Raw genomic sequence first — 26,411 nt, 5'->3', positions numbered from 1 at the left:
TTATTTAATGGAATCTCTTTGTTGCAGGCTTGTGCACTGCTAACTGCCTAGCAGATTATATGACTGTTACAATGTCAAACAGAGCCGCCTGAGATACAGGTATTAATAGTGAGACATTTTTCAGTCACAGCTTCAGGTCGGGCATCCTAGTTACTGAGTACAGGAAGGAATTTAAAACACAACTCAGCAGGCAACAATTAATTACATTTTGCTTGTCTGAACTGTTGTTTTCTTGTTCTTGGCTGCCAACCATTGAGATTTTCCCATGTATTTCATTAGTTGTTTCCCAGTCCCTTGGGCTTAGCTGCATATTTGGTATACTTCTCTGATAGTTTCAGATGTAGTGGTTGGTGTTGGCTACTAAATTTGGTCTTACTGGCTGGTCCAGTTTTGGTGGAATCAGAATAAATTCCTTCTGCTAACAAGACTTCCAGTTCTGATTTTTAAGCATCTCAGGCTGCCTTGGCACTTGGTGAGTGTGAACATTCACTCTGTATTCCTGCCAAACTTGGAGCAGGACAACTGTGAGTGCAGAAAGGCAGCCAGAAACCTTGAATCAGAGCTGTGAAAAATTAAGTACCCTTTTGCCTGTGCTTCTGGACTCTATTTTGCCACAAACTACGAACTTGACTCTGCATTGCTAAATTTTACTAACTAGTGACTGCAAGTAATCTTAAAAAGATTGTTCCAAGTTCATAAAGACTGCATATTTGCTGATTTTTTTTTGTTTGTTTCAGCTAGAATGCTGTGAAGTTTTGTGTCTCCTTTACTTTACTTTAACTTAGAGCAATTAACCGAGCATCCTAGCACTCTGAAATGCAGAGAGCAAGGGTTTAGGAAGATTGCAGAAAGGAAATTGCAGTCAAAATATGAAAATGTTAAAAACATTAACAGATTTTCAACGTTGCTGGAGTTAAGATCTTTGTCAGATATCCAGAAGTACTGAGTTCATACCATAACACATCAGATTACTTTATCTCTCAGAAGTTTCCCGAGCCAGGATTTTTGTAATCCCATTAGCCTCTATTGAGGCAAGCTTCCATCTGAGTTTGGAAGGACAAATCTGTTTTTACATTTTACCATCACTAAGAACTACACAAATTTGTGGCCACTGTTTCTGCTGTTTGCAGAATCACAGCGTAACGTGAACTGCAACGGTGGAATCAACAGCGCTGCGCTCTCTGGTTGTGCTGCACGGTAATCACTGTGTGGCATTCTTCAGCAAAATCAACATTTCGTGTTCTTCACTTTCCAGTCACAGATAAAAATAAATTCGTGGTAAAACACGGGGCAAGAATGTTGCTGTTTAGCATTTTACAAATGAAGAAAAAAACTTAGTTTCAACTTTGAAGGAATGAAGTGGTCTTGTCCTTTTAATTGAAAGGAAGGATCCTTTACCTGTGAAAATTAAGTCCTCCACAGTTTGTTGTTGCTTTTCAAACTTGTCAACCTGACAGTGAAATTGTGTAATCTGGTAATAACATGCCTGGGGCTTATTGCAATTTTTTGGGGGTGGTATCAGCAGACGATGTGCTCTGTTGATTTTAATCACTTAGGGTTTGATTCCGATCCCACTGACCTGGGTGTAAATGCAGGGTAACTTCGTTGACTTCACTGGAATTACCACAAACCTCTCAGTGTAAATGAAATTATGCATAAATGCATAATTGCATTTATGATTCCACTATAGGATCTGCAGAAGTCGCCAAAGAAAGGAAGGTATGGATGAGTTTTCCTATCTCTTTGTGACAGCTTGCTTATTCAAATAGCATTCGTGTCCGACCACTTCTTAAAATTGTCTTGTAGCTGTCTGTGTGTTTGTACTGACGACTCAAGGTCGTTGTGCTAAATGCACACGCCAGTTGACTTTTCATTGTCTTACAGCCAGTTTGAGATACTTCAAGGTTCCTGCAGCTTGTCACTTGAATTTCTCTTTATTCATGAGCTTTTGCACAGACTTTATAGTCAGTTTGAAACTGATATGAATATATTTTAGTGTATCTGAATGGATGGAGTAATTGGACGCGTTCTAGAATATTTTTTGGTAAGTGGCCATAAATAAAATAAACCATTGAAATGTAGGATCTGATCCTGCAATCATTTTTTCCACCTCTGATACTGTGAATGGGAGATCTGTCTTCATAGCAGGGACTGAAGTGTTAGGTTTGTACAGAACGGATGCGTAGCTTGCTCACAGCAGATTTTATAGTGCTGATGTCTTCAGTGGCACACACATGAATGTTTGCTATTTAGTGAAGACCTTTTCTTAATGCTGGAAGCTTGCTTTTCAGACTTGTAAGCCAAACTCTCCACAGCAGACCCTTTGTTAGTTTTGGAGGGTTTTTTTAAGGTCATAAGACTGGTTAATTTGGTGCTGAGCCTGATGTGCATTTTTCCTCCTTTACGTTACTGACCAGTGAAAATTAATGGGAATCTTGTGCCTGTTTGTTACTTGTGCTTCTCAAAATCTGCTATTAAAGTATTTTAAAATTTTGAATAGAAGGTGCTCATAGATGAAGGTCAGAGATACCTGTGTTAATAACTACTGACTGTTACTCGTAATTATCTATAAGTAGTTCTAGAGCCCTGAAACACTGTTTATAGTTAGATCAACAAAATATTTGAAGTATATTCCTGGTCAGTGCTACCTCACAGTACTTCTAGGTGTTTAATTTATGAAGGGGAGCTTAATATCTCATTCTATTGCATATGGGGAGACATGTCTGCCTTAGAGTAGCGTTTGTTCTGCAGGAAGGGAAGGTGTCTTTGACCCTTTTTGTTCCCAGGGCTTCAGCTGCAGGACAGCCCTCAACCATTCCCCTCCTCAACTGAGGAGGTCTACACCTTTTGACACATGGCCAAATGAGGAGGCATGGTGCACACTCTGTATGTGCCAGAAGAGCTGGTGGAGTCTGCCCTGATCCCTGAATAACCTAAAATGTCATACTTGTACACTTCAAGGAGAGTGCAAGATGTGCACTTAGGTCCATCAGTGACATCAACAAGTGCTGCTCATACTCCCAAGGGTGAAAGCACTGCTACAGAAATGCTCTGGGTGCTCTCTGAGCGTCCATAGCCGTGCAACCACCAGGGCAAACTGCACTGGAAGCCCGATTTGGCCTGAAATGCAAGATATCATTTGATCTGTAATTTTCCTAGTACAAGTGTGGCAGCTGGGGGCATGTGTGAAAGCAGAATTTTATGCGTGTTCAGACTTCAAGCACCTACAACGTGCAGTAGGGAAGGTCATCCCTACCTTCTGCCTCATGTCCTTTGTGCATCTGGCCCTTAGGGGCTGCAGAATAAAACAAACAGATCAGTCTGGAAGAGAAAGTATCTAGAAGTGTTTGACCTAAATGACGGCTTTATCTGTATTTGCACTGCCAAGTTATTTTTCTTTGTCACTGAGGGAAGGGGTGATAACGTACCCTAGCACTTCTGGTCCCCGCACAGACAAAAACTGATGCAATTCGTAGTGCTAGAGCACAGTGCTGTGTAGGAAAGACCTGACTGTGTGAGTCTCTAGGAAAGTCTCCATGTCCTTTCTAGGAATTCCCACCTGGCCATCTAGGAATTTACCCCTCAGCTTTCTAGGTGTTTACATCATACTTTCTAGGAAACCCCACTTTCTGCTTTCTAGGTATATTTCCTCATGACTTTCCCAGATTATTTCCCACCTGCTTTCTAGGAATTTTCTATATGCTGCCCGGTAATTTTCCCCCATGTGTTCTAGGAATTGCCAATGTGCCTTCTTGAATTTCCCCCTCTTAACTCCAGGAACTTCCATGTGCCTTCCAGGAATCCCCCTGTGCCCTTTCTAGGAATTTTACCACTTGTGTTTTGGGAATTTTCTTTGTGCTTTCTGAGAAATCTCCCCTCCAGGCATGAATTTTCCAGGGGCTTTGTAGATTTTCTCTCTGTCCTTTGTAGGAATTTACCTTGTGTGTGTTAGAAAATTTTCCTTGTGCTTTCTAGGAATTCCTTTCTGCTCTCTAGGAATTTTCTCTGTGCTGTCCAGATATTTCCTCCTGTAAATTCAAGGAATTTCCCCTCTGCTTTCCAAGACATTTTCTGTGCATTTTGTAGAAATTTTCCACATGTTTTTGAGGAATTACCCCTCTTATTTCTATGAATTTATAACATGTTTTCTTGGAATTCACCTTTCACTTTCTGGTAATTACATACTTTTCCTTTAAACTTAGGGTAAAACCATACTCCTTACAAATGTTTATATACTAATTTATTAACTATTTTTTATAGTTTATATTGAGACCTTTTGTGTTGAGCCTTTATTTTTTGCTAGAGGGTAGGATTAGTTCTAACTTTTCTTCCTAAAGAACGGTGCACTGTCAGATTTTGGGAAAGGCTACGTAACATGGAAAGATTTGCACTGCTATTAGAGCAGTTTGTAGTAAGCTATGTGTAGGCGGAGACCATCATCTTACTTTTGTATACACACATTGCCAGCTGCAATGAGGCCCTGGCCCTGCTTTTGTGTGTTGTAGGCGTTGCTTTTTTGTAAGTAAAATTGCAGGAAGAGGCCACAGAATTAATTCTTAGCTCTTGCAGTACATGTCTTCCTGTAAAAATTATTTTTCATGTATTAATAGTTTACAATAATTGTGATAACTGGCATTATCTTAATTTAACAGCTAAGGAGAATTGTGGCAGAAGGGTGATGTAACTTCTCACCTCCCAAAGGAGATGCTCTGACTGAGAGAAGATTTAATTTTTGACTCAGGTTAGAAGCAGGTATACCAAAAGTGGAAATGAGCAATCAGTAAGGCTTAAACTCCAGCATTCTCGTTTGTTTTGGTTTTTAATCAAGTTCAGGTATTGTAGATGCTAAAAATCATAGAGAATTGAACTAAAAGATGATGTGGGATGTTAAATTCTGATATATAGACCAAGTAGCTCTTACCTTTCAACACCAGAAAGTCAAAAGTGGGAATTCCTAGTGTGTGACCACTCTTTATTCACGACAGACACCATGTCTAGTGGTGTATCCTCCTTGAGCAGTAACAACTAAATATATCGATGTGAGCTCGCATTCCCTTTGGATGCCTCTCCATTGTAACTTTGTTCAAAAGCACCTAAAAATACTTTTGGGTTGGGAAGGAAAAATAACTTCGAATTGCTTTTTGATCATGCTGTCAATTCACAATAGAAAAGAAAGCAAGCTGCAAACATGATAGGGAGGTGCAGAAGCTGCCACGTAACATTTCTTCCTCTGCTATTTCCCTCCCTGTTTGTACCACCTACACATTATATTGTCCCTGTTTATTAAAAACAAAGCAAATATTAATCTGCTCCTCCTGTAGAGCTTTAATTGTATAAATTGTTCATTTGTCACGGTTCCTTAGAGTGGTTAAAGCAGATAATTCACTGTTGGAGCATTTGAGATTTTGGGTATTTGTTAACAAAGGATATCTAACAACCGTACTGTGTATTCCAGAGTACTCTCTATTCTTGCTGTATGCTGGGTTCCTGTCAGCTACTCTCGTTTTTATCTATCCATAGGGCTGTCTGCCATGCTATCTGTTCATTCTTTAATTAGTTAATTAAATCTGTTGTTATAGTTTCTAGTTTAAATCATTAATAAAACATTGCAAAATAGGTTAGGTGCACACAGACGTTGTGGTAGGGTTTGCCTCGTATCTTGTCCTGTGGTACTGGCACACATAAGGGTCTGAGAAAGGCCACGTGGCTCTCAGAGGTGACTGAAGTATTGAGAATAGGAAGTCTCAAGCAAAATTTAATGTAGGAGCAGGGCTTTTTTCTTTTTTTTTCTATTGGTAGTAGTTTGATTTAAAGCAGCCGTAGGTCCCTCTGTCCCTTATTTGTTTATTATGTATTTTGAAATAATCTTTTAGTAGTAGTACTTTCTTGTGGTTAGATTAAGAGTTCGCAAAGATCTTCTGGAAAAGTAATCCTTCCTTTTTCTTGCATAGTCTTACTGATAATATTAAAAAATGCATTCTTCAGTTTATTGATTTGTCAACAGAAGACTTTACTCAGTTCAGAATTTTTTAATGCAACAATTTCGTCCAGAAGCAAAATGTAAAATAAATTCAAGATTTTAGCCTTTTTTTATGTTTTCAGAATATCTTCAAGAGAACAAAAGTATTTCTATGTATCATTAAGCTTATCTCTTCTTTTGCTAGCTATCACATTTTTTTTCTTGGTAAGTTTCAGAGAATCAAATACTGTAATAATTTTATCATATTACAGTTAAAAATTTCTTAGATGGTAGGAATAAGAGTACTAATATTGTCAGAGACTTAAATATGGAAATAGGGTATTAATCACTATTCATGTAAATTGCAGAATGTAGGCTATCGAGTGAGATTAGAAGCTATCTCTCATTATGAAAGCACTATATCAGAAAAGAACATTCTCTTAAGTAGTTTTTGCCTACATGCAAGGATTTTCTGCTATTGTTTTCTAATAAGCCATCTGTCATTCAAAAAGAAAAGTCCTAGATCTGGGAAGTGAGGGGATCGGGAGGAACCAAAGCACCTAAGGATGTCGAAATGACATCTGAGTTTATCTCTGAGGTGCATCAGAGGTATTGGAGAAGAGGAGATTTTGCAGAATTTCTACTGAAAATTTGGTCATTGTTTTCTGCAGAAACACTGGTCGTACACTCGGCTTAAGCCAGTATTTTCCATTTTCTTGAAACTTGGATCATTCTTTTATCTCATTTGTCCACCTTAGTCCCTAAAATGCCATCACCCTTGTAGTCTCCACAGACTGAAGCCACAAGTTGCCTCGGATGAGGGCTGCCGGTCAGGGCAGAAGCTGCTTCAGCGTGGGGAGTAGGTGCTCGGTGAGGGAAGTACACAAGCATAGGCACTCTGCAGGAGGCGAACCAGTATCAGCAGTTAAAGGTAGTTTTCAGTGCCTCACTCGTGTTAGCCGTCTGGAATGCAAGAACAACACTCTCATAAAGTTGAGCATCTTCAACTTGATGGTTTTCCAAGAGTTAAATGTAATTAGTAGTTCCCTAGTTAATCCCCTAACACTTTCAGGTATTGCTTCTTCTCAGTTCTCCACTGTGGAGGAACTGAGCTCCAGCCTTCTTGCCTGAAAATGTTTAAATAAGCATGCCTTCTTTAGTGCTTTTTAACTCCCTCTGAGCCTTTTTGAACAGCCTCTTTTTTAAGGAAAGTAGACTTTGAGGAATCATCTGCAAATCAGGAGCTCTCCAGGGGAATTACAAGAGCACCCAAATATACTTGCTTTCATTATCACTGTCTTGGCAGTACTGCTGAAGTATGCCCTCACATGGCGCCAGTTAGAAGCAAAATTTCATTTTTATTTGACACCCCGGATCAACAGCTTCCCAGGTTTAATGAAGTATTTTGAAATCCTCTAAAAACCTGTTGTATACCATTTGCTGTGAAGGAAAAATCTATTACAGTTTTAAACTCTCTGGTGGAAAAAATGTTTTTTTTTCCCACCTCTGAATGCAACCAGCAATCTGTAGATAGACAAGATTAAGTATAATTTTTGACTATGGGGATTTTTTGTTTTTTTTCAGACCTGCTGTCCAAACCAGTATGCTGTGTTATGCCAACCCACTTCCTCATCAGTGCAGCAGACAGCTGTAATTAGAATATAAGGCTTTTGTGTTCCACCAGCCCCCTCATCTCTCGAGTTTTATTCTGTTTCTTCAAGCAGTGGACACGTTCCTGCCAGTCTCTGTGCTGTTATTTAATTTGGGCAGAGCCTATGTAAGACTGAACAGATGGCTGAAAGCAGTGAGGGGAAGACCGTAAAATGTACCACGTGCTCAGCCTTGTGTGAACCAAGCAATGTTGCATTTTTTTTTTTTTGCCCCCATTGCAGTAAGGATCCCATGTGTTCTGGAGGTGCATTAGCAGAGGCATCCAGCCAAGCAGCCAGAGACAGAGAATCGAACAAATAGACTCACCTTTTGAAGGGTCCAGCATGCATTGAGGAGGTAAGCAAACTGGAATCAGACCTGTCTTTCTTTGCTGTGTATTTTTGAAGTTTGTATTCAAGAGTAGGTATTTCTTCATATTCTACAGTTACTAGAGCTCATTTCTCTGCAATTAAACAAGGAATATATTTCCCGATTAATTCTTAAAAGTATTATATGCCAGAATAAAATCTCCTCCGCTGAGAATGTTTTTGAACTCTTGCATCTAATAACAACTTGATGTTATTTTCAATGATTATAGCAGGTGCTGGGTTCCAAGAAATTCGTGAAAACACAGAGGGGTAGTTACACCAGGTAGGCACGACAGGAATTCCACAGCAGAAGCTTTTCCACGTTTAAAAGAATCCATTCACTGGAAGACGTGTTGAATAAACTAATTTAAAATGTCGATGTTTTTAAAACTGTTTATTTTTTAAGATATTTAACATTATTTTTTTAACCTCAAGGTAATATAATAAATGGGATAAATTATGTAATCTTTTGAAATGGTGTAGTGGTTTTTAGTGATATTTATCTGGTGATATCATGCCTTAATTCTTAAGATTGAGTCAATTAATGCAGAAAGTTTGTCTGCATACCCAAAAGATATATTTTCTTACCACTGACGAAAAAATGCATGCTTTAAAGGGCTTATGAGTCCTACAAGTAGCCTAACATATGTTAGATTATGCTTATAAACTGTAAAGTTATAAATTAGTCAATGGATTTAGGTCTGGGTAACTATGTAGGGAAAAAAATAAAGTTATAGTAGTAAGTAAAACTCTACTAAATCCATGTCAGAAATAATCAGGTGATACCCAATTAGTTAATCCATTCTATGGACAGTGAATACATACTCAGTCTTTTCTGAATTTGAATTATTTGTTGACTCAGCCCCTGAGGAATTGACCTCTGAGGTCACGTGCTTTACAGATCTGTCAAATAGTACTCCAAGTACAGCTAACTTAATTGTTAGAAATACTGGGCATGCACACATTCAGCTGAAGTTAGTGAAATTTGCATGTTCATCATATTTTCAAAAATCTGGCTTTTGTCTTAGGAGTCACGGTTTGCACGTGATGGGCAATTTTCTGGTTTTTCTGTTTTTTCTACCACCCACTGAAACCCTGATATCTTTCAAATATGGTACTCTTCAGCTATATGAAAGTGTGTAAATTGTAATACTACACTAATGATAGTAAGTGAAAAAATTGAGGCAGAAGTTGGATTTGAAGTTCATTGTCTTTAATTTCTCCATAGGTCATTCTTATCAATGTACAGAGTCTTTTTTCCTATCATTCCTGCAGTTGTGAACACATTGATGGAGACATGTTTATCTTGTATCATAATCCCTTCTTTAATATTGTAGGCTTTAAAATTGTTGGGTTGAAAACTTTGTTGGAGCAATTTGCGTTATATGTACATCTGAAAAGAAAACTGAAAAAAGCACTGAAACTGAAGTTTCAGAATAAAATCCATCATTTTTGATATTAATACAAATGGGTCTCCTTTTGAGAAATATACGTTTCTTTATATTCACATACGTGGGTATAAACTAATTATCATCCTTAATTAGTCATATCTGAATATACAACCAATTATTTGCTTTTGTGAATTACATGGGAAATGTGGTTAGTAGGAGGACACACAAAGTCTCAACAAGGAAGTTAGAGACGTGTGGCCATAGATATTTGTGATACCGCAGTAGTAGTACCACGTTCTTGGATAGTCACCCTTATTAATTCAACTTGTAGCTTGTAGCTCTTTAGTTGCCCATTTCATCGCTGGCCTCTAAACAGTATCCACTCTTAGATCTAACACGAGTTTTATGAAAATGCATGAGAAAGTTGGATTAAATGACACTCTTTTTATGTAAAACTTGCTTGGTTTTTTCAGTATTACTTTCAGGGAATGCCACATCATAAAGAACACTTTGTAACATGTAAATTCTCAGTTGTGGGCAGTTTTTGCAATTCCCAAGCCATAGGAGTCATGGAAAGTGGGGGGTTTTTTGTTTTATTTACCACTAGCAATTATACAGAGACTATCCACTCGCTGTCTCGGTAGCTGAATTGCTAGCAGTGTGGTTAATACCCCAGTCAGCAGGTGTTTGTTCGACAGTGGCTGAGGCAAGCCAAGCATTTCTCTGTGTTTGATGTCCATCTTCTGCACATTATTCCATCAGCTGCTGCAATTTAAGAATTTGCTTCCCTTCATAACTTTTGTGGTACCTCTGGCAACGACTCAGTAAAACATTTTGGAGCCAACATAATTTTAGATACTCGAGAAAAATATGTGAAAAATAAAGGAGAAAATTCCTATGAAGCAATGGGGACACTTCCTAGAAAGCACGTAGAAAGTTCCTAGAAAGCACAAGGTAATTTCCTGAAAAGCAGAAGAGAGATTTCCCGGAAAATGGAGGGGGTTTCCTGGAAAGCATGAAGGTAGCTCCTGGAGAGCAGTGGGGAGGGTTCCTACAAAGTAGAGGTGTGATTTCTTAGTAAGCATATGGAAAACTTCCTGGAAAAAGTCAATGGAAAATTTCCTAGAAAGCAGAGGGAGGTCTACACAGAGGAGTTTCCTAGAAAGCACTTTGGGAAATTCCTGGAAACCAGTAGAGGGAATGCATAGAAAGCAGAAATGGGAGTTACTAGAAAGCATTTGGGCGGTGGGAGTTTGCGTAAAGCAGGCAGGAAACCGGGAAGCCGCAGGGGAATTTCCTAGGAAGCACAAGGTAAGTTCCCAGAAAGCAGGGATAGAATTCCTAGAAAGCAGGGGGGAAGGGAAACACCTACAGAGCAGTGGGGAGATTTCCTGAAAAGTAAAGTGGGAATGCCTAGAAAGGGGAGAGGATGTTCTTGGAAAACACAGGGGAAATTCTAGAAAGTAGAAGGTAGAAAAAAGAGGAGGGTGAGCTGTGTAGGGAGAACACCTGCAAAGGTAGAAAGCACCCAGAGAATTTCTAGAAATCCAAGGGGGGCAATATTCTAGAAAGCACACTTGAAATTCCTAGAAAGCTGGGGTGTGAATTCCCAGAAAGCACGCGAGCAAGTCCTATAAAGCAAAGGGGGAATTGCCAGAAATTATGTGCAAAATTACGGACGTGTGCAAAATTTCCTAGAAAGCTGAAGGTTAACGCCTAGAAAGCAGAGAGATATTCCCGGAAAACAGTGGAGTGCGTTCCTAGAAAGAATAAGGTACATTTCTACAGAGCACATTTTGGGACGGAGACGGGCAGTCCTAGAAGGCAGAAGGGGAATTTCCCAGAAAGCATGTGGCAATTTCATGGAAAATAAAGAGAGGAATTCCTAGATGGCAATGACAGCTTCCCAGGGAGACACAAGCGGTAGGGCGAGATCACCGAGACGAGTGAGGTGACTGAGGCAGGTTGGGTGGGGGAGTCAGGGGTTCCACCTAACCCTGCCAGGGGTCTGGGTGCCAGCGGCAAAGTCACGGAGTGTTTGCTGTGGGTGTTGAATTGTGGCCAACGTGCTCCGTGTACAGCCGTTTGCACAGATAAGCAAAGGTCTGAACTTCAACCTTACCACAAATTAGACTTTGTAGGTACTTCGTTTCTGAAGTCATCTTTGTACTCGTGTGGCTGTTCTAAGTCAAAACCATGCTAGCAATTTCCTTGCACACTGACCACATTGTTCTTAATATTTCAGAATTGCACCTTACCTGTTACTCTCCCGGGGTGGCGGTTAGGGTGGTGATAGCTCGTGCTACCCTGCAGGTGAAGCAGAAAACTCATACTGAACCCTACAAGTTGCTGGGCTTAAAACTTAGGGTAAGCGTGCATGAAGACCGAAACATAGTCAACAGAAAAATCTGTAAATAATTTGGTTGAAAAAATTGGATTGCTTCTCTGCTGTTAAAAACATATTTGAAACATTTGATTGCAAAGTTTAGTTTACTCTAAATTCATGGATAAAAAATATAGTATGTTAAAACTTTTTTTAAAGCTGCAGTTATTTTTTTATGATTATCTGTCTCTTTATTAAATCTAGTCTTTCAGAAGATAACTAGGGCAAGGTAACTGAAGTTTTTACTTCAGGACTAATGGCAAAAAATGGGCCATCAAAAAAGTTAATGTGAAAAAGGTAAATATCATGTAGATGATAGGTTATTTTCTTTAAAGTGTTCATAGCTTTCTTAGGATCAGATGATTCTTTTTTTTCCCCAGTCTCTGTTTGAGCACCTAGATTTTATATTAGATCCAGAATTTCTCTTCTCACCTATGTAGATGCTTATTCTCATTTTTCAGGTGTTGTTTTGTGTCTAAGTGCACTATAAGGAAGGTGGTCCTCTTGTGCGTCCATAGTATTTCTAACAAAGGGAACCGTCACGCAAGAAGCAGTCTTTGCATTGTTTATAGATGTCTGTTGTTTCAGTAATTGTTATAAAACGAAAAAATATAAAAGAATATAAAAAAAAAATATAAAAAAGCATGGTGGAAATCTTATTTTTGAGGTTAAATTACTACTATTCTGTCTTTAACTGACTGTATTACTTGTTGGAAAGGTGTTATCGCTGAGATGAACAGAAAAGTTCCCTGGACTTTACAATGACAGCATGATATAAATATGGCATTAACACATGTAAAGAAGTATTTGTTGCTAGCTGTAAGTGTCGGGTTTTTTTGGGTATTAAATTAGTCAGACGTCTCATTTGAGTAGTGTGGTAGAGTTTTCACTCCTAGTTGCTGAAAAGCTGCATTTTGTATTTTTTTTCAAATGTTGGTACTTTCTTAGGCTTTCTGTAAAAGCCATTGATGACGCATTGGATGGAAGAGGCTGTAAGCTAAGTCCATACTTAGTCCTTGTTTTGAAATCATAGTATTTTTATACATTTTTTAAATGTATGTGTTTTGAAATCTTGAGAGTTTCTTGTAGTAAGCACTTGGCAATATTTGCGGCAGGTCAATTGTCCCTTGTCTTCTGCTCATAAAATCCTAATTGCACTGGGGTTCTAGGTCATCTCTGGAGCTGGAGCACTGCTATTAATCATATATACTTTTATTACATTAAAAGAAACTAAACTCAGAAATAACCAAATCATTACGTTCTTTCTTTATTAACATTAGCAGATGTATCTTATAATGGAGCTGTGTGAGCATGGAGAACTTTAAAAAAATTCTTTGTAGTAAAGGACATTTTACAGAAAATGAGACAAGGCACATCATTCAGGGTCTTGCTTCAGCAACGGCGTATCTTCACAAAATGGTAATTAAGTTCCTGTGTCTCTCCCATATGTTCATTGATTTCAAGTGTTCATACATTTAACAACAGTTACTGATTGCTATTCTTATCTATTATTTATTTCATAGTATAAAGATAGTCTGGTAAAGAAAAAGTAAAATACACTACATGAATGCATTTTTAGAACTTTATTTTTCTTACAGATGCAATAACTGATACCATTTTTCTTCTGTTTCTCTTTCCATGCCAGCTATGGATAATAACATGTTTTATTATTTCCTAACTTGCAACTGCTTTGCATTGTAACATTAACTTAGTTTAGTTGTTAAGTGTATAGTCTATTACAGGAGGTAAAAAAGCAGAAGCAGATTGTTTCTGATACTTCTTAACAGTTTGTGTTGCATTTAGGATTCAGTAAACATCAGCGTTTTCATCCACCACATGGAAACATTCCAAATCTGCACAGTCCACAACAGAGTTAACCCATCCGGACAGAAATTTAGAATTGATAAATAGTGTGGGATTGTGAATAATTCTGGAGCTTTTTACACAGAAATTATTAATCTCTCTGTTACAGCATACTGCTACTAGAAATCCTGCATTTACTTTCGTCTTTCTCCACAGAGACACATGGGGTTATGGAATGGTACCTTGTTTAGAGCCTTGTTTCTTCTGGGTGCTCATTGGAAGGGCAAAAATTACTACTGGTTTTGGATATGAAAATTAATGGCATGTAGGAAAACACATGCAAATTTGATAATTATACAATATAAACACTACTCTTCTGTCAGATGATGTCAGGTGATCCACTGATACTGAAGACTGAACCAATATGAACTTTTTCCTATATTTCAGGGCTGTGGGGAGGAATGAAATTTGAAAATTTGAAATACTTGTATGACTCCCTGGATGAAATGGGAAAGATGCTTTTGGTTAGGCTTCCAGTAGTTCAGAGTAAAATGCACTGGAATTGATCAAAGAAATTACTCAATCGAAAGAGTTTAAAACATTTCTGTCAGAATATCTTCACTGCGACTGATAACATTTTATTTCTTACTCTCTCTTGGCAGATATTGTTCACAGAGATCTAAAAGTGGAAAACATTTTAGTTAAAAGCAGTGACATCAATGGAGCAAATGAAATGAAATTAAACATAAAGGTAAGACGACAATTGTAGCAGCTCTGCTTCAAGAACTGGTTTTAATATCCAGGTATTACTGGGAGACCTGACTTTGATACCTATTAGCAGCTTTTGAAATGAGCTACTAAATGGTGTTATTAGGGGGGGAAAAAAAAGTCTTTTTGGAAGCTAAGTGCCACTGCTGAAAAAGGCTTGTTTTTTTAAAAAAAACATGGCAAGTATATATCCAGATCAATTAAAAAAAAAATACAAAATCCTTAAAGTAACCATACCTTGTTCATCTAGATCTATATTAGTATAGTCCCAAGCCATTACTTACAGGAAGCCAGCAGGTTCTGTAAGATGTAATTAATTTTTAAATTAGGAATATTGTCAATTTAATGTAAATCTGTTAGTAATTCAGAAAAAAAGCCTATTTAGACTGTGCCCTTGATTGAAACACAATTATGGGATTCTCTTGAGATTAATAAATATTTACTACCTAAACACAATGTGCCATATGCTTACATCTTTTTACTGAAAAAAAATAGTCTTCGGTGCTTAATAAATCATATGCAATTTATCCATTGCTGGTTTGCTGTTTTAGCAGTAGTTGAGGCATCTTCTAAAATAATCCTGTAGAACTGAATTATTGGATCTTGAATGTACTATCTTGGGTAGAACAGCCCATGTTGAGAAGCGTTTCAGGCACTGAAGAGTTTGGACAACTCAGCGATTGACGGTGGGAGAAACTGAGTGTACGGAATTGTGTTTGCTATGTTTCTTATGTGGGTCCTGACAGCTTCCTTTTTTTTTTTTTTTTTTTTTTCAGCAAAAAAGACAGAGTTTAAGTAATTTTTTACGAGGAAAAATTCAGCTATTTGTATCTTTTGATGAAAGCGTATGGAATCTCTATTTTAATTTGAATGCTCTCACTATCAAACAACATTAGGGATGACCTAAGATTTCTTGGCAATAACTGTGTTTCATTGTGCTGTTATTCAATCAGCCTTCATAGTTCTTTTGAGGCAGAACAGCTGTGTAGGTTCTTTACATCCCCTTTTCAGGGACAGGTGATGACTACTTTTTTGGAAAGGTTTCTTTTAATAGTCTTGGGCTTTATCATCATCTGCCTCTAAATGGTTCAGTGAACTGGAGTGGAGATAAATGGGGCTCTGAAGAAAACAAACAAAGATTTCTTTTAAATCAGCTCTGGGGTATGTTTGCCTACACATTTTCTTTCTTTCTCTTGCTATTCTGGAAGTTTGAAACCTCTGAAATTCTTCATTGGTTGAGAATTTGAATAGTATTTAAGGTTGTGCCATGCTTTAAGCCTGCCTTGGAAGGTTCATGGATACTTAAAGCCCAGACAAAACTGATGGGAGACATTACCCACCAAAGAATCTGAAATCATAGAATCTTCATGGTTGGAGAGGACCTTTGAGATCATCGAGTCCAACCAAACAACCTACAATCTCTGCCACTAGAGCATGCCCTGAAGTGCCACATCTAGACGTTTCTTAAACACCTCTAGGGATGGTGACTCAACCACCTCCCTGGGCAGGCTGTTCCAGTGCCTGACCACTCTTTCAGTAAAGTAATTCTTCCTAATATCTAACCTAAATCTCCCCTGCCACAACTTCAGACCATTTCCTCTGGTCCTGTCATTATTCACCTGGGAGAAGAGGCCAACACCCACCTCTCTCCAGCCTCCTTTCAGGTAGTTGTAGAGGGCAATGAGGTCTCCTCTCAGCCTCCTCTTCTCCAAGCTAAACATGCCCAGCTCCCTCAGCCTCTCCTCATATGACCTGGTCTCCAGACCCCTCACCAGCCTGGTAGCTCTCCTCTGGACACGCTCCAGCACTTCAATGTCCCTCTTGTACAGAGGGGCCCAGAACTGAACACAGGACTCGAGGTGAGGCCTCACCAGTGCCCAGTACAGAGGCATGATCACTCCCCTGCACCTGCTGGCCACGCTGTTCCTGATACAAGCCAGAATGCTGTTGGCCTTCTTGGCCACCTGGGCACACTGCTGGCTCATGTTAAGGTGGCCGTCCACCAGCACCCCCAGGTCCTTCTCTGCCGGGCAGCTTTCCAGCCACTCTTCCCCAAGCCTATAGCGTTGCTTGGGGTTGTTGTGACAGAAATGCAGGACACGGCACTTGGCCTTATTAAACATCATACAGTTGGCCTTGGCCCATTGATCCAGCCTGTCCAGGTCCCTCTGTAGAGCCTTCCTACCCTCAAGCAGATCAACACTCCCACCTAGTTTGGTGTCATCTGCAAACTTACTGAGGGTGCACTCAATCCCCTCATCCAAATCATTGATAAAGATATTAAAACTGGCCCCAAAACTGAGCCCTGAGGGACACCACTGGTGACCGGCCGCCAAGAGGATTTCACCCCATTAATCACAACTCTCTGGGCATGGCTATCCAGCCAGTTTTTAACCCAGCATGGAGTACTCTTGTCTATGCCATGATTCTCCAGCTTCTCCAGGAGAATGCTGTGGGGGACGGTGTCAAAGGCCTTACCAAAGTCCAGATAGACAATGTCCACAGCCTTCCCTGCATCCAGAAGGTGGGTCACATGGTCAGAGAAAGAGATCAGGTTGGTTAAGCAGGACCTCCCCTTCCTAAACCCATGCTGGCTGGCCCTGATCCCTTGGCTGCCCTGCACTTGCCGTGAGAGCTCACTCAAGATGATCCTCTCCATGATCTTTCCTGGTACTGGGGTCAGGCTGACAGGCCTGTAGTTCCCCGGATCCTCCTTCCGACACTTCTTGTAGGTGGGCGTCACATTAGCCACCCTCCAGTCATCTGGTACCTCCCCTGTTGACCAGGATTGTGGATAAATGATGGAGAGAGGCTTGGTGAGCTCTCCCACCAGCTCCCTGAGTACTCTTGGGTGAATCCCATCCAGCCCCATAGATTTATGTACGTCTAGGTGCAGAAGCAGATCATTGGCTACTTCCTCCTGGATTATGGGTGGGTTGTTCTGCTCTCCATCCTTATCTTCCAGCTCAGGAGGCTGAACACCCTGGGGATAGCTGGTCTGACTATTGAAGACTGAGGCAAAGAAGGCATTAAGTATCTCAGACTTCTCCTCGTCCTTGATTGCAACTTTCCCCCCCGCATCCAGTAAGGGATGGAGATTCTCCCTGGCTCTCTTTTTGTTGATGTATTTATAAAAACTTTTTTTGTTGTCCTTTATGTTAGTGGCCAAGTTGAGCTCCAGCTGGGCTTTTGCCTTCCTATTTTTCTCTCTGTATAACCTAACGAGATCTCTGTACTGCTCCTGAGTTACAAGTCCCTTCTTCCAAAGGTGGTAAACCCTCCTTTTATTCCTAAGTCCCATCAGAAGTTCCTTATTCATCCAGACTGGCCATTTTCCCCGCCCTTTAGACTTGCGACATTTGGGGACAGCCTGCTCCTGGGCCTTTGAGATTTCCTTCTTGAAGAGCGTCCAGCCTTCCTGGACCCCTTTGCCCTTCAGGACTATCTCCCAAGGGCCTCTCTCAACCAGTGTCCTGAACAAGCCAAAGTCCGCCCTCCGGAAGTCAAGCAGGCCATTAGCGTGTTTTTTCACCTGGCATATTTAAATAGCTTCCAACCCAGACAAGGGGAGGAGTGTTGGCCTTGGCCTCCTCAGAAAGGGCTGGCGAGCACAAAGAGGTTTCGTACCAGAGTGGCTCCTTTACGCCAGTCCTGCCTCCCAGAGGTGTTGTCCGGTAACACTGGGACTGTTAACCCATGTTCAGCTTTGATTCTCAACAGTTCTTGAGCTGCTGCCTCACCAGCTCATCTCCTCGTGTTTGCATTCTCAGCTCGTCTTTCAATATACTTACAGACATTCCTGGCTTGATGTTGCCTTCAGATTTAATAAGCATGTTCTATCTTGGACCATCCAGGTCATCAATTATAATGGTATCAAGTCTGGGACAGACACCTACAAAACATCCCTTGGCGCAACCTTCCACTTTGACAATGAACAAGTTACAACTGCTCTCTGAGAAGCGTTTTTTATAAGCATGTGTGCATTGTTCCTGTGATATTTTAATGTAGACAGTATTATGAAAAAAGTTATGTGAATCTGTATCAAAAGCCTTACTAAAATAGAGATATGTGATATTTAGTGTTCCTCCTCTAACCCCGAAGCCTGTCAACCTGTGCTACATGGAGATTTGTTCCTGACAGGTGCATAATGGCTGTTACTTACCTCTTTGTTTTCTTCTAGGTGCTTATTATTTCCAGTATTTTCCTGGGAATTAAAATTAATGGGATGCATCTGTAATTCTTTGATGCCAGCGTTTCCACCCTCTTATGGCTAGATACCATGATTGCCTTTTTTTTTCAAGTATTTTACTTGCCTCCACTAATAGCTCCCGAACCACTAATAGCTCTGAAAATTCTTGTCAGTTTTTAAAGTATTCTAGAGTGAATTTTATCGGTTATGGCTGATTTTAAAATTTCCAACCCAAGTACTTGTTAACCTTTTGCTTCTCTGTGAAAAACTGAGGTCTTGCCCCTTTGTCATTGATATTGATTGTGCTATCCACTGCCTGCAGCTGACATTTTGGTTAAGATTGATGTAAGAAGACATTAAATACATTTGCCTTCTGAGCATCATCTATCAATTGCATTCTTGGTTGAATACGATACCAGCCTCTTTATTCATTGTCTTCCTACTACTCATATACTTAGAGATTATTTCATTTTTATTTACATCCCTTGTTAGTTGATCCTCATTTTTCCTTTCTGATTTTGCGCCTCTATGCTTATGTTTTCCTTTTGTTCTTATGTCAATCTTTTGTACGCTCCCTTCTTGTGTGTAACGCTTCTGGAAAGTCACCGTGTAACCAGACTGGTTTATTAAGGAAAAAAAAATAATTGTAAAAGTAATAGCAATTTCCTGATTCAGTAATTTTATTCTCTGTAGGATATGTATATAAGGATATAAACTTTATTTAAGTTTGTAAGTTTTCCGAGGATGTTACTAGCATGAATTACTGATGGTTTAAAATGTTCTCAAACCAATCGATTAAAAATGAGGTGATGCTGTAGGTTTTGGCCAGTTTGGCAATACTAATGGTAAGAATCTCCTTTAAAGTCTTGTTTTACCAGTTGTGGAATTATCAAACCCTTAAGCTGACAGTTTTAAGTGCCTTGAGATATTGATTAGGTATCTGAAGCTTGGTACCTACCTGAAACACAAAAAACCGAGATGACAGTTAACCAACCTTTTCAATCTGGTGGGACAACACCTCTGTGTCAGTCTCATCTTCTGCTGCGTGAAGGTTTTTATCTTCTGTTCCTTACTGGGGCTGAGTATGTCATCTCCAAGGATTCTGGAAGTGAAGACCATAAATTTTCTGTGAACTCACAACCACATCTCCCATGATATAGCAGATAAAATACCACTAAGATGGCCCCAAAGCAGCATCTTTGTGACACGTGACTGAAATAATATAAAGCGATTCTTGAGTAGATTATAATTTGTGAATTTTTAATCGAGGATATAAATAAATAGGTTTGAAAAGTTTTATTTTAGAGTATTTTGGCATTGATTTTGTTCATGGTATGATGCATTCGAGCTAATATGTGCAAAGAGAGGCTCTTGTGTTTTGCAAAAAGCCTGTGCTTTTATGTACTACGCTTATATCTGGGAGAAAATGAAAAGTTTGTGTCGTGTCTTGCAGTACTTTAAGCCAGTGTGTTATCAATACTGCTTTAGTAAGTTACTGTGGGGAAAAAGAATACTAAGTTTAATCATACAGCTAATGTCACGATGTCACCACCCCCTTAACAGCTAAATGATAAAAGTGAGGACACATCAGCATGAATTGTTAAGGTCTGTACATTATTCATTTAAACATCTGCTGTTGGTTCCTCTTTACGTTTGGGAATAAATTACACTACATCAGCACATTCTTCGTGCTTTGTGTTTAAGCATTTAAAAGTTTTTTTTTGTATTATTAATACTATTTCTTCTGCTCGGTTGGCAGCCCCTGAAGTTATCGGTGCCTACGACTACGGCCAACAGTGTGACGTTTGGAGCATAGGTGTCGTTATGTACATGCTGTAAGTAGCTTGTAAAAGTCATATAAAATGTACAGACCCATTTATAATACAAGTACTTACAATTTTGCACTGAAATAAAAAATAAACCTCTGTCCTAAACCTTCACAAAAGAATGAACTCTTATAATTGCTTGTATGTGAACATTACAAATTTCTATGCAAAATAAAGTAAAAGAGACAGTGTTAAAAACTGAGTATTTGAGTTACGAACCACTTTATAATCCTGAAATAACAGAAAATTACAGAATCTTGCAGTGTAACACTGTAAAACTAGACTGAGAGTTTAGGCCTCTCTTTTTCATACGCTGGCTGGATCTATATATGAGAACTAAGTTATCGATTTACAGATTATTGGTCAAATCCTCAAATGGATTGAACAAACCATGCAATCAGGGTAAGGGTTTTTCTTCTCCACCTCTGCCTGTGGCAATGTCCGAGGGCTGCCAGGTCTCCCTGTACAGGTTATCTGTGTCCTTTGAAAGTTTATTAGTCTGATGTTATTTGAGGAAGAAATTAAATTTTACTTTTGTAAGAGTACATGTATATTTTTATTGAAGTCTTTCATAATTTATAATATTTATCTTAGTTACGAAATAATAATTGCTCTCTGAAAAATCTTATCCTGCCTATACGAGCTAAATAACATAAAAAGGTCCCCCAGCAATTAAAAATCAATTGTAGCAAAGTACATACATTACCATTCATATGATGCAACTAAAAGGTCACACTGTATGCAGGAACCTTTTTTCTTTCATAAGGTATTTGCTTGGATTTTTTTCCCCACTTTCAGTCTTTTTCTTCTCTCGGTTGCCCTCAGAACATTACCACTTGCCATTTCATTTGTTGTTATTATTTCTGTCCTGAGACTGGTTTATTTTTGTTGCATACGGCTGCGTTCTTTTATAACGTAAGACTTCGTACATGAGCACGCAGAGACAGGCACACAGTTTCATAAACTCCTCTTTTCCAGATTTTCTTTGTTTTGGTTCCTTGGTTTCTTTTCTATACAACTACCTCACTTTTCTTCTTGTGTCAGCATGATGAAGCGTTCATATCTTTAGTGCCTCTATTTTATTTTTTTTAATTTCTAAAATCCATCTGTACTTTTTATGCTGACACAGAATGAGTTTTATTGTTGTACTTCATGATATTAATGTTTGTATCCCAGTAGTAGGATTTGCACAACGTAATACAATGGAATATATTATGAAACGGTTGGTAGCAATTGGATGGTTTGACTGGCTAATACGAATCCAGAGCAGCGCCTGCAATCAGCACAATTCACAGCTCAGAACCTGTGAAACTCAGAACAGTGAATTGTGCTGATTGCAGCCGGAGCTTAGAACGTCTGATCTTCTTCCTTAATTAGCAATATAAATATTTTTTTAAATTAGCGTTTTGTAATCACAACAGTGTCAGAAGAAAGTAACATTAATTCACCCCTTGTTGTGTTGACTACACGGGAATGGAAATAGTGTGCATGAATTAATGGAATACAACTTGCACTCCTTTTTATTGCTTAATTTGAAACTAGTAATACAAAAGCCATAAGATCATCTTCTGATTTTTAATTCTGGTTTTGCAAATTACTTTTCTTCACACCCTAAATAATAGCTTGTGTTCCTGGTGCTCCTCTAATGGGCTTAAAGATACCGTTACAGCCATTATTGCTACCATCACAACTTTGACCCTTCTGGGCTGCAGCTAATGCCTCCCTGGTAATTTGCTGGCTGCCAGAGCTCTTTGTGCTGCGCAGATGGCATGCTCCATCTTGGTACCGAGGGTATTATTGCCACAACAGGCTCAGTCTCTACCTATATGGGGAGCGTAAGCCCCGAGGTGACTCATGAACTCTGTTTTCATGAATGTTAATGCACAGGGTTGCCTCTGCATAATGGGGCAATGCCAGCGTGATGGATTTTTATATGTAATTTAAACTGAGGTCTACTTCATACTTTCTGCTTCATTTCTATTTTAACTTATACTAATAGAAGCATACACAATAGTAACCAACAGAAAGAAAATCCGTTAAAATACAGAAGTGTGCCAGCACGTTGAACGAGTAGGCTAGCAAGAGTCCTGCTGCTCATCACACTCCGAGAGCACGGCCCATGTGCTGCTCTCTAACAGGAAAGGGTCAGGGGCTTCTTTTTCCTGTGCAATCTATGCTATTGGATTTCTTGCTCATTCTTCCAAGGGTGCTCAGAGACTCTGGCCCCTGCAATAGTTCTCAAAAACCTTTGTGCAACTAAAGACGTCAAGGATGCCTAATAAATTACTTTCTGCATTGCAGCAATAAGAAACCTATTAAGAAAATGTGGTACTTTTTATTCCTTTCTAAAGGCACAGAATTTTTTTTCATGGATTTTCAAGGTTCCATATGATACATTTCACCTACTTTACTTGATTTCTTTAGCTGAATTTATCTGTTGTCTGTCACTGCCTTAGTCTGGAGAGAACTTAGTCCTATCTGTGCATAACAGAATAATGGGCATTGTCACCAGCCAATACTTACAGTATCACGTCCTGAAATGAATGCATTCTTCCCGTTTTCTGTTCTTTAAATTGAGTTCCGTGTGGATTTAAGTCCTGAGGTAGATTTGGAAGGAGAATTGGAGGATAAAAGAAAGCAGCAATTTTTGTTGAAGACATTTTGAAATTAAAAGTTTTGGGGAAAATGCAATAAAATATTAATTCTATGTTTTACCTTAAAATTAAAAATTAAAGCCATGTGAATGAAACTCCAGAATATTTTACTTTGATATAAAGTGACAGGCATCCTTCACTAGGATGTGACAATTACATTTTCAGTAGCTACCTCTGTGTTTTGGGAGTAGAACTGAAAACATAGTTTGATGCAAATAATTTATTTGATGAAGTTAGCTTCTTTTTTGTTTTAAATGGCCACAAATAGGTGCATTAAGTTCTTGAACGTATTTGCTATGTAATTTTTGTGTGCCAGCTTTGTATGAAAAATATGATATAAAATCCATTAGAAATTCAATCTGTCTTTATTAGTTTTGATTGAAAAAACAGATCACATGATATGGATTTTCATTTGTTATGTGATTAGTAGAGCACAGATCAATATTTACTTTCAAAGTATATTCTCTAATAAACATATGTAGTTGATGTTTCTGGCTAATACGTCTGTTGGTAAACAGTAATAGTCACTGAAACAAAATACAAAGGGTTTGATATTAACACAATTTTTTTAAGGAATGCATTTTAGTTTTATATGTATTACTTCTTTTTATTATTACCACATCATTAAGAATACAACTGACATAAAAGAAGCAGATACTACAGAAAGAGTAAATTGAATTTACAGACATTCAGATACCACATTTACTCAAATAAATACTTCATTCAAGATAACAAGAAATAGATACAGAACAAGAATGCAGTCAAAGCCTGCCTTTATGAACCTATGTGATCTTAATGTGCACACTTATGGATATGTCTTAAAATATTTCTGACATCTTTGCTTTTTTATTATCTTATTTCTACTGATACCTTATTTTAAATTAGGCTAAATAAGGCAATGTTCACACTATATAGCTAAAGCAGATGCAGCTTTATACGAGAACGTAAAGTGAAAAATTAAAAATGGTGTTTTGTTATAGTATTTTCTGCTTTATGTTTTTGTTCTGAAAAATACATCTTTTGTATCAGTAAAAACTTATTATACACTTCTATATTTTTCTGTGAATCACACTTGCTTTAATTTACCGCTATTCAATGAAGAATAGCATCTTAGATGGAAAATTGAACGTATCTCACAGATTGTAAGAATCTGTAACTGAGTTTATCACGTTTCTAACGTCAGTACGCTTGACTTTAGGGACAGAAGCAACCGCTATGTATGACTAAACTGACTTCTTATATAAAATAAGGCTACGGAACAAAACGTATCTAGTAATTGTTACACTGAGTCAACAACCTGTGTTTGATCCAAACCCTGTTTTTTTAGAAAGACAGCTGATTGGGACTTAAATGCCTAAATTGAGAGTGGTCTGGTTTGTCTTGTTGCTGTTGTTTCAGTTCTTGGGATTGTTATTAACTCAGAGTTTCAGTTGACTAGTCTAAAAACATTGGGACGTGAATTAATGATGGCTCTTATTACTGAAGTGTACTGGTTGTTAGGACAGAATTGTTGACTTGTTTAATGGAAAATATTACTTTGACATGAAATCAAAAGAAATGGTAAGTATAAGGTATTTGCAGTAAACAAAATCTCTGGTGGAAATACTGCGCATGGTGGCAAAATGTTGGCTCTCAGTTAGCCAAGTGATCTGGATAAGTGAGTTACGGAACGGCAAAATACTATATTTTCAGTTGAATTTTTTTCTAGCTTCTTCCTTCAGTTGTTGTGTCTTGTTGAACCTTTGGCTGCTACTTTAAAAATCCATATAATACCAATTATCTTTTCCTTATGTGGATACCTAGTGACCAAGATTAAATCACCTTTTAACCTCATAACCTTTTTCCTTTTAATCTCTCTGAGAGACATGTTTTTCAGAACTTGAGTCACTTTTGTACAGTTCTTCTGTAGCTTTCCCAGACCTGTGAACTTTTGGATTTCATGGTGATCCCATAAAACATGGCTTTTTCCTCACCGGTGAAAAATAGTAGGTATCTGTTCGCTGACCCTAATTTTCTTACACCTTTTATAGCAAGCTTAGAAGAAAAGCTTTTTGAACTAATAAGAAAGGGAGACCTGTGCTTTAACAATCTGGTCTGGGAAGCAGTTAGTGTGGCTCATAAGTACACAATGATCTCACAAAATAAATGCTGACAGTATTGCAATGAATTCCACAACTGTAGTAGTTCTGAATTTTTTTTTTTTTTTTTGCTTTTAAGTAGCATGCACTTTCTGAAAAGCAAAATTGATGTTAAAATATAAATTGACATAAATGATATCATGAACTAATTTCATAGCATTGCAAGTAAAATATTCTCTGCTGAATTAAAGCACTCAGTTGAAAATGTGTCTAGTTGTTGTTAGCAGAAATGAGATGTATCAAGCTGTGTTTTTTTTTCCTAGCAAAACAATTGCTGAGGCTGCTTCTGAAAGTCGATCTTCCTCACCAAATCGCAGCTAATGAATCACTTGATAACCAGCGGATAACAGTGAATTTTGAGGCGGTGTCATTTCTTCACCTTGTGTTCTGCCTCTTACTTATTTGGTGCATAAAGACGCTGTGTTGCCTCAGTGGAACCCAGTAGGGTGGAAAATTTAAAAAAACCACAACCTAAGCAACAAAACACTTGTAGGGGTCTTATCCAAATCTCCCAAATCCATCAACATGTTTTGCTTGTATCCCATGGGCTTCTGATAAGCCTGTCAACTAGGAGAAGCTTTACACTGTGTTCCTTACCCAAACCAACTTTACCGGATGTCCCATATGTTTTGACACAGTACAGAAGGTTCAGGTCAGGTTTAACTAATTGTCACTTAATTATACTGTTAGTATAATAAAAGGAGTTTTGGTGTTTTTTTTTACTTATTTAAAAACGAAAAATTGAGCTACGTGGAAATTTGGCCGTTTTGAAGGCAAGTGAACTGCGGTGCTGTAAAGGGAACCTGCGAAGTCCCAGCTTTGCAGCTGGGCTGCAGAGCACGCCACTGTGAGGACACTGAACGTTCAGCCGCGTGATGAAACAGTTGCGCTATTTTGTAGTTGAAATTAAAGCAGAGGGAATGGATATATCTGCCACTTAAATATAATCTCATGATAGTAAACCCTAATTTTGCCGTGCCTCTTAATCTACAGAAGAACCATTCTGGACTAGCGTACATCTTTCTTCTTTCCTGCTAAGTGGGGAGAGATGAACAAGGAGCTTTTTTCCAAAGTTTCAGTGCATTCCTGTGGGTGGGGAGAATAGCCACAAGTAAATGTGTAACTCTACAATGGCATGAAAAATGAGAAAATTTTCATCCAGTTCTGCCCTGCTGTACTATGAGTACCATATTGTCCTTTCCTCGTGAAACTGAAGATAGGGAAAACTGCCATCTGTGTGATTTTGTGACTTTTCACCATATATATTCATCAAGTTTGAGAC

General features: G+C 38.6%; 1 protein-coding gene across 1 annotated transcript; it reads left to right on the top strand.

Annotated features, from left to right (window-relative positions):
* Positions 1 to 13,034: 13,034 nt before the first annotated feature.
* Positions 13,035 to 25,980, top strand: STK33 (serine/threonine kinase 33). Its single transcript, XM_074586824.1, is given in 7 exon segments — positions 13,035 to 13,073; positions 13,075 to 13,168; positions 14,214 to 14,305; positions 20,216 to 20,343; positions 24,981 to 25,099; positions 25,393 to 25,478; positions 25,903 to 25,980. Coding segments are annotated over 7 exon segments (636 nt in total).
* Positions 25,981 to 26,411: the final 431 nt, after the last annotated feature.

The sequence above is a fragment of the Larus michahellis genome, chromosome 4 (genome assembly GCF_964199755.1).
Source record: "Larus michahellis chromosome 4, bLarMic1.1, whole genome shotgun sequence".
NCBI classification, from domain to species: domain Eukaryota; kingdom Metazoa; phylum Chordata; class Aves; order Charadriiformes; family Laridae; genus Larus; species Larus michahellis.
This window is presented reverse-complemented; position numbering and strand designations above follow the sequence as displayed.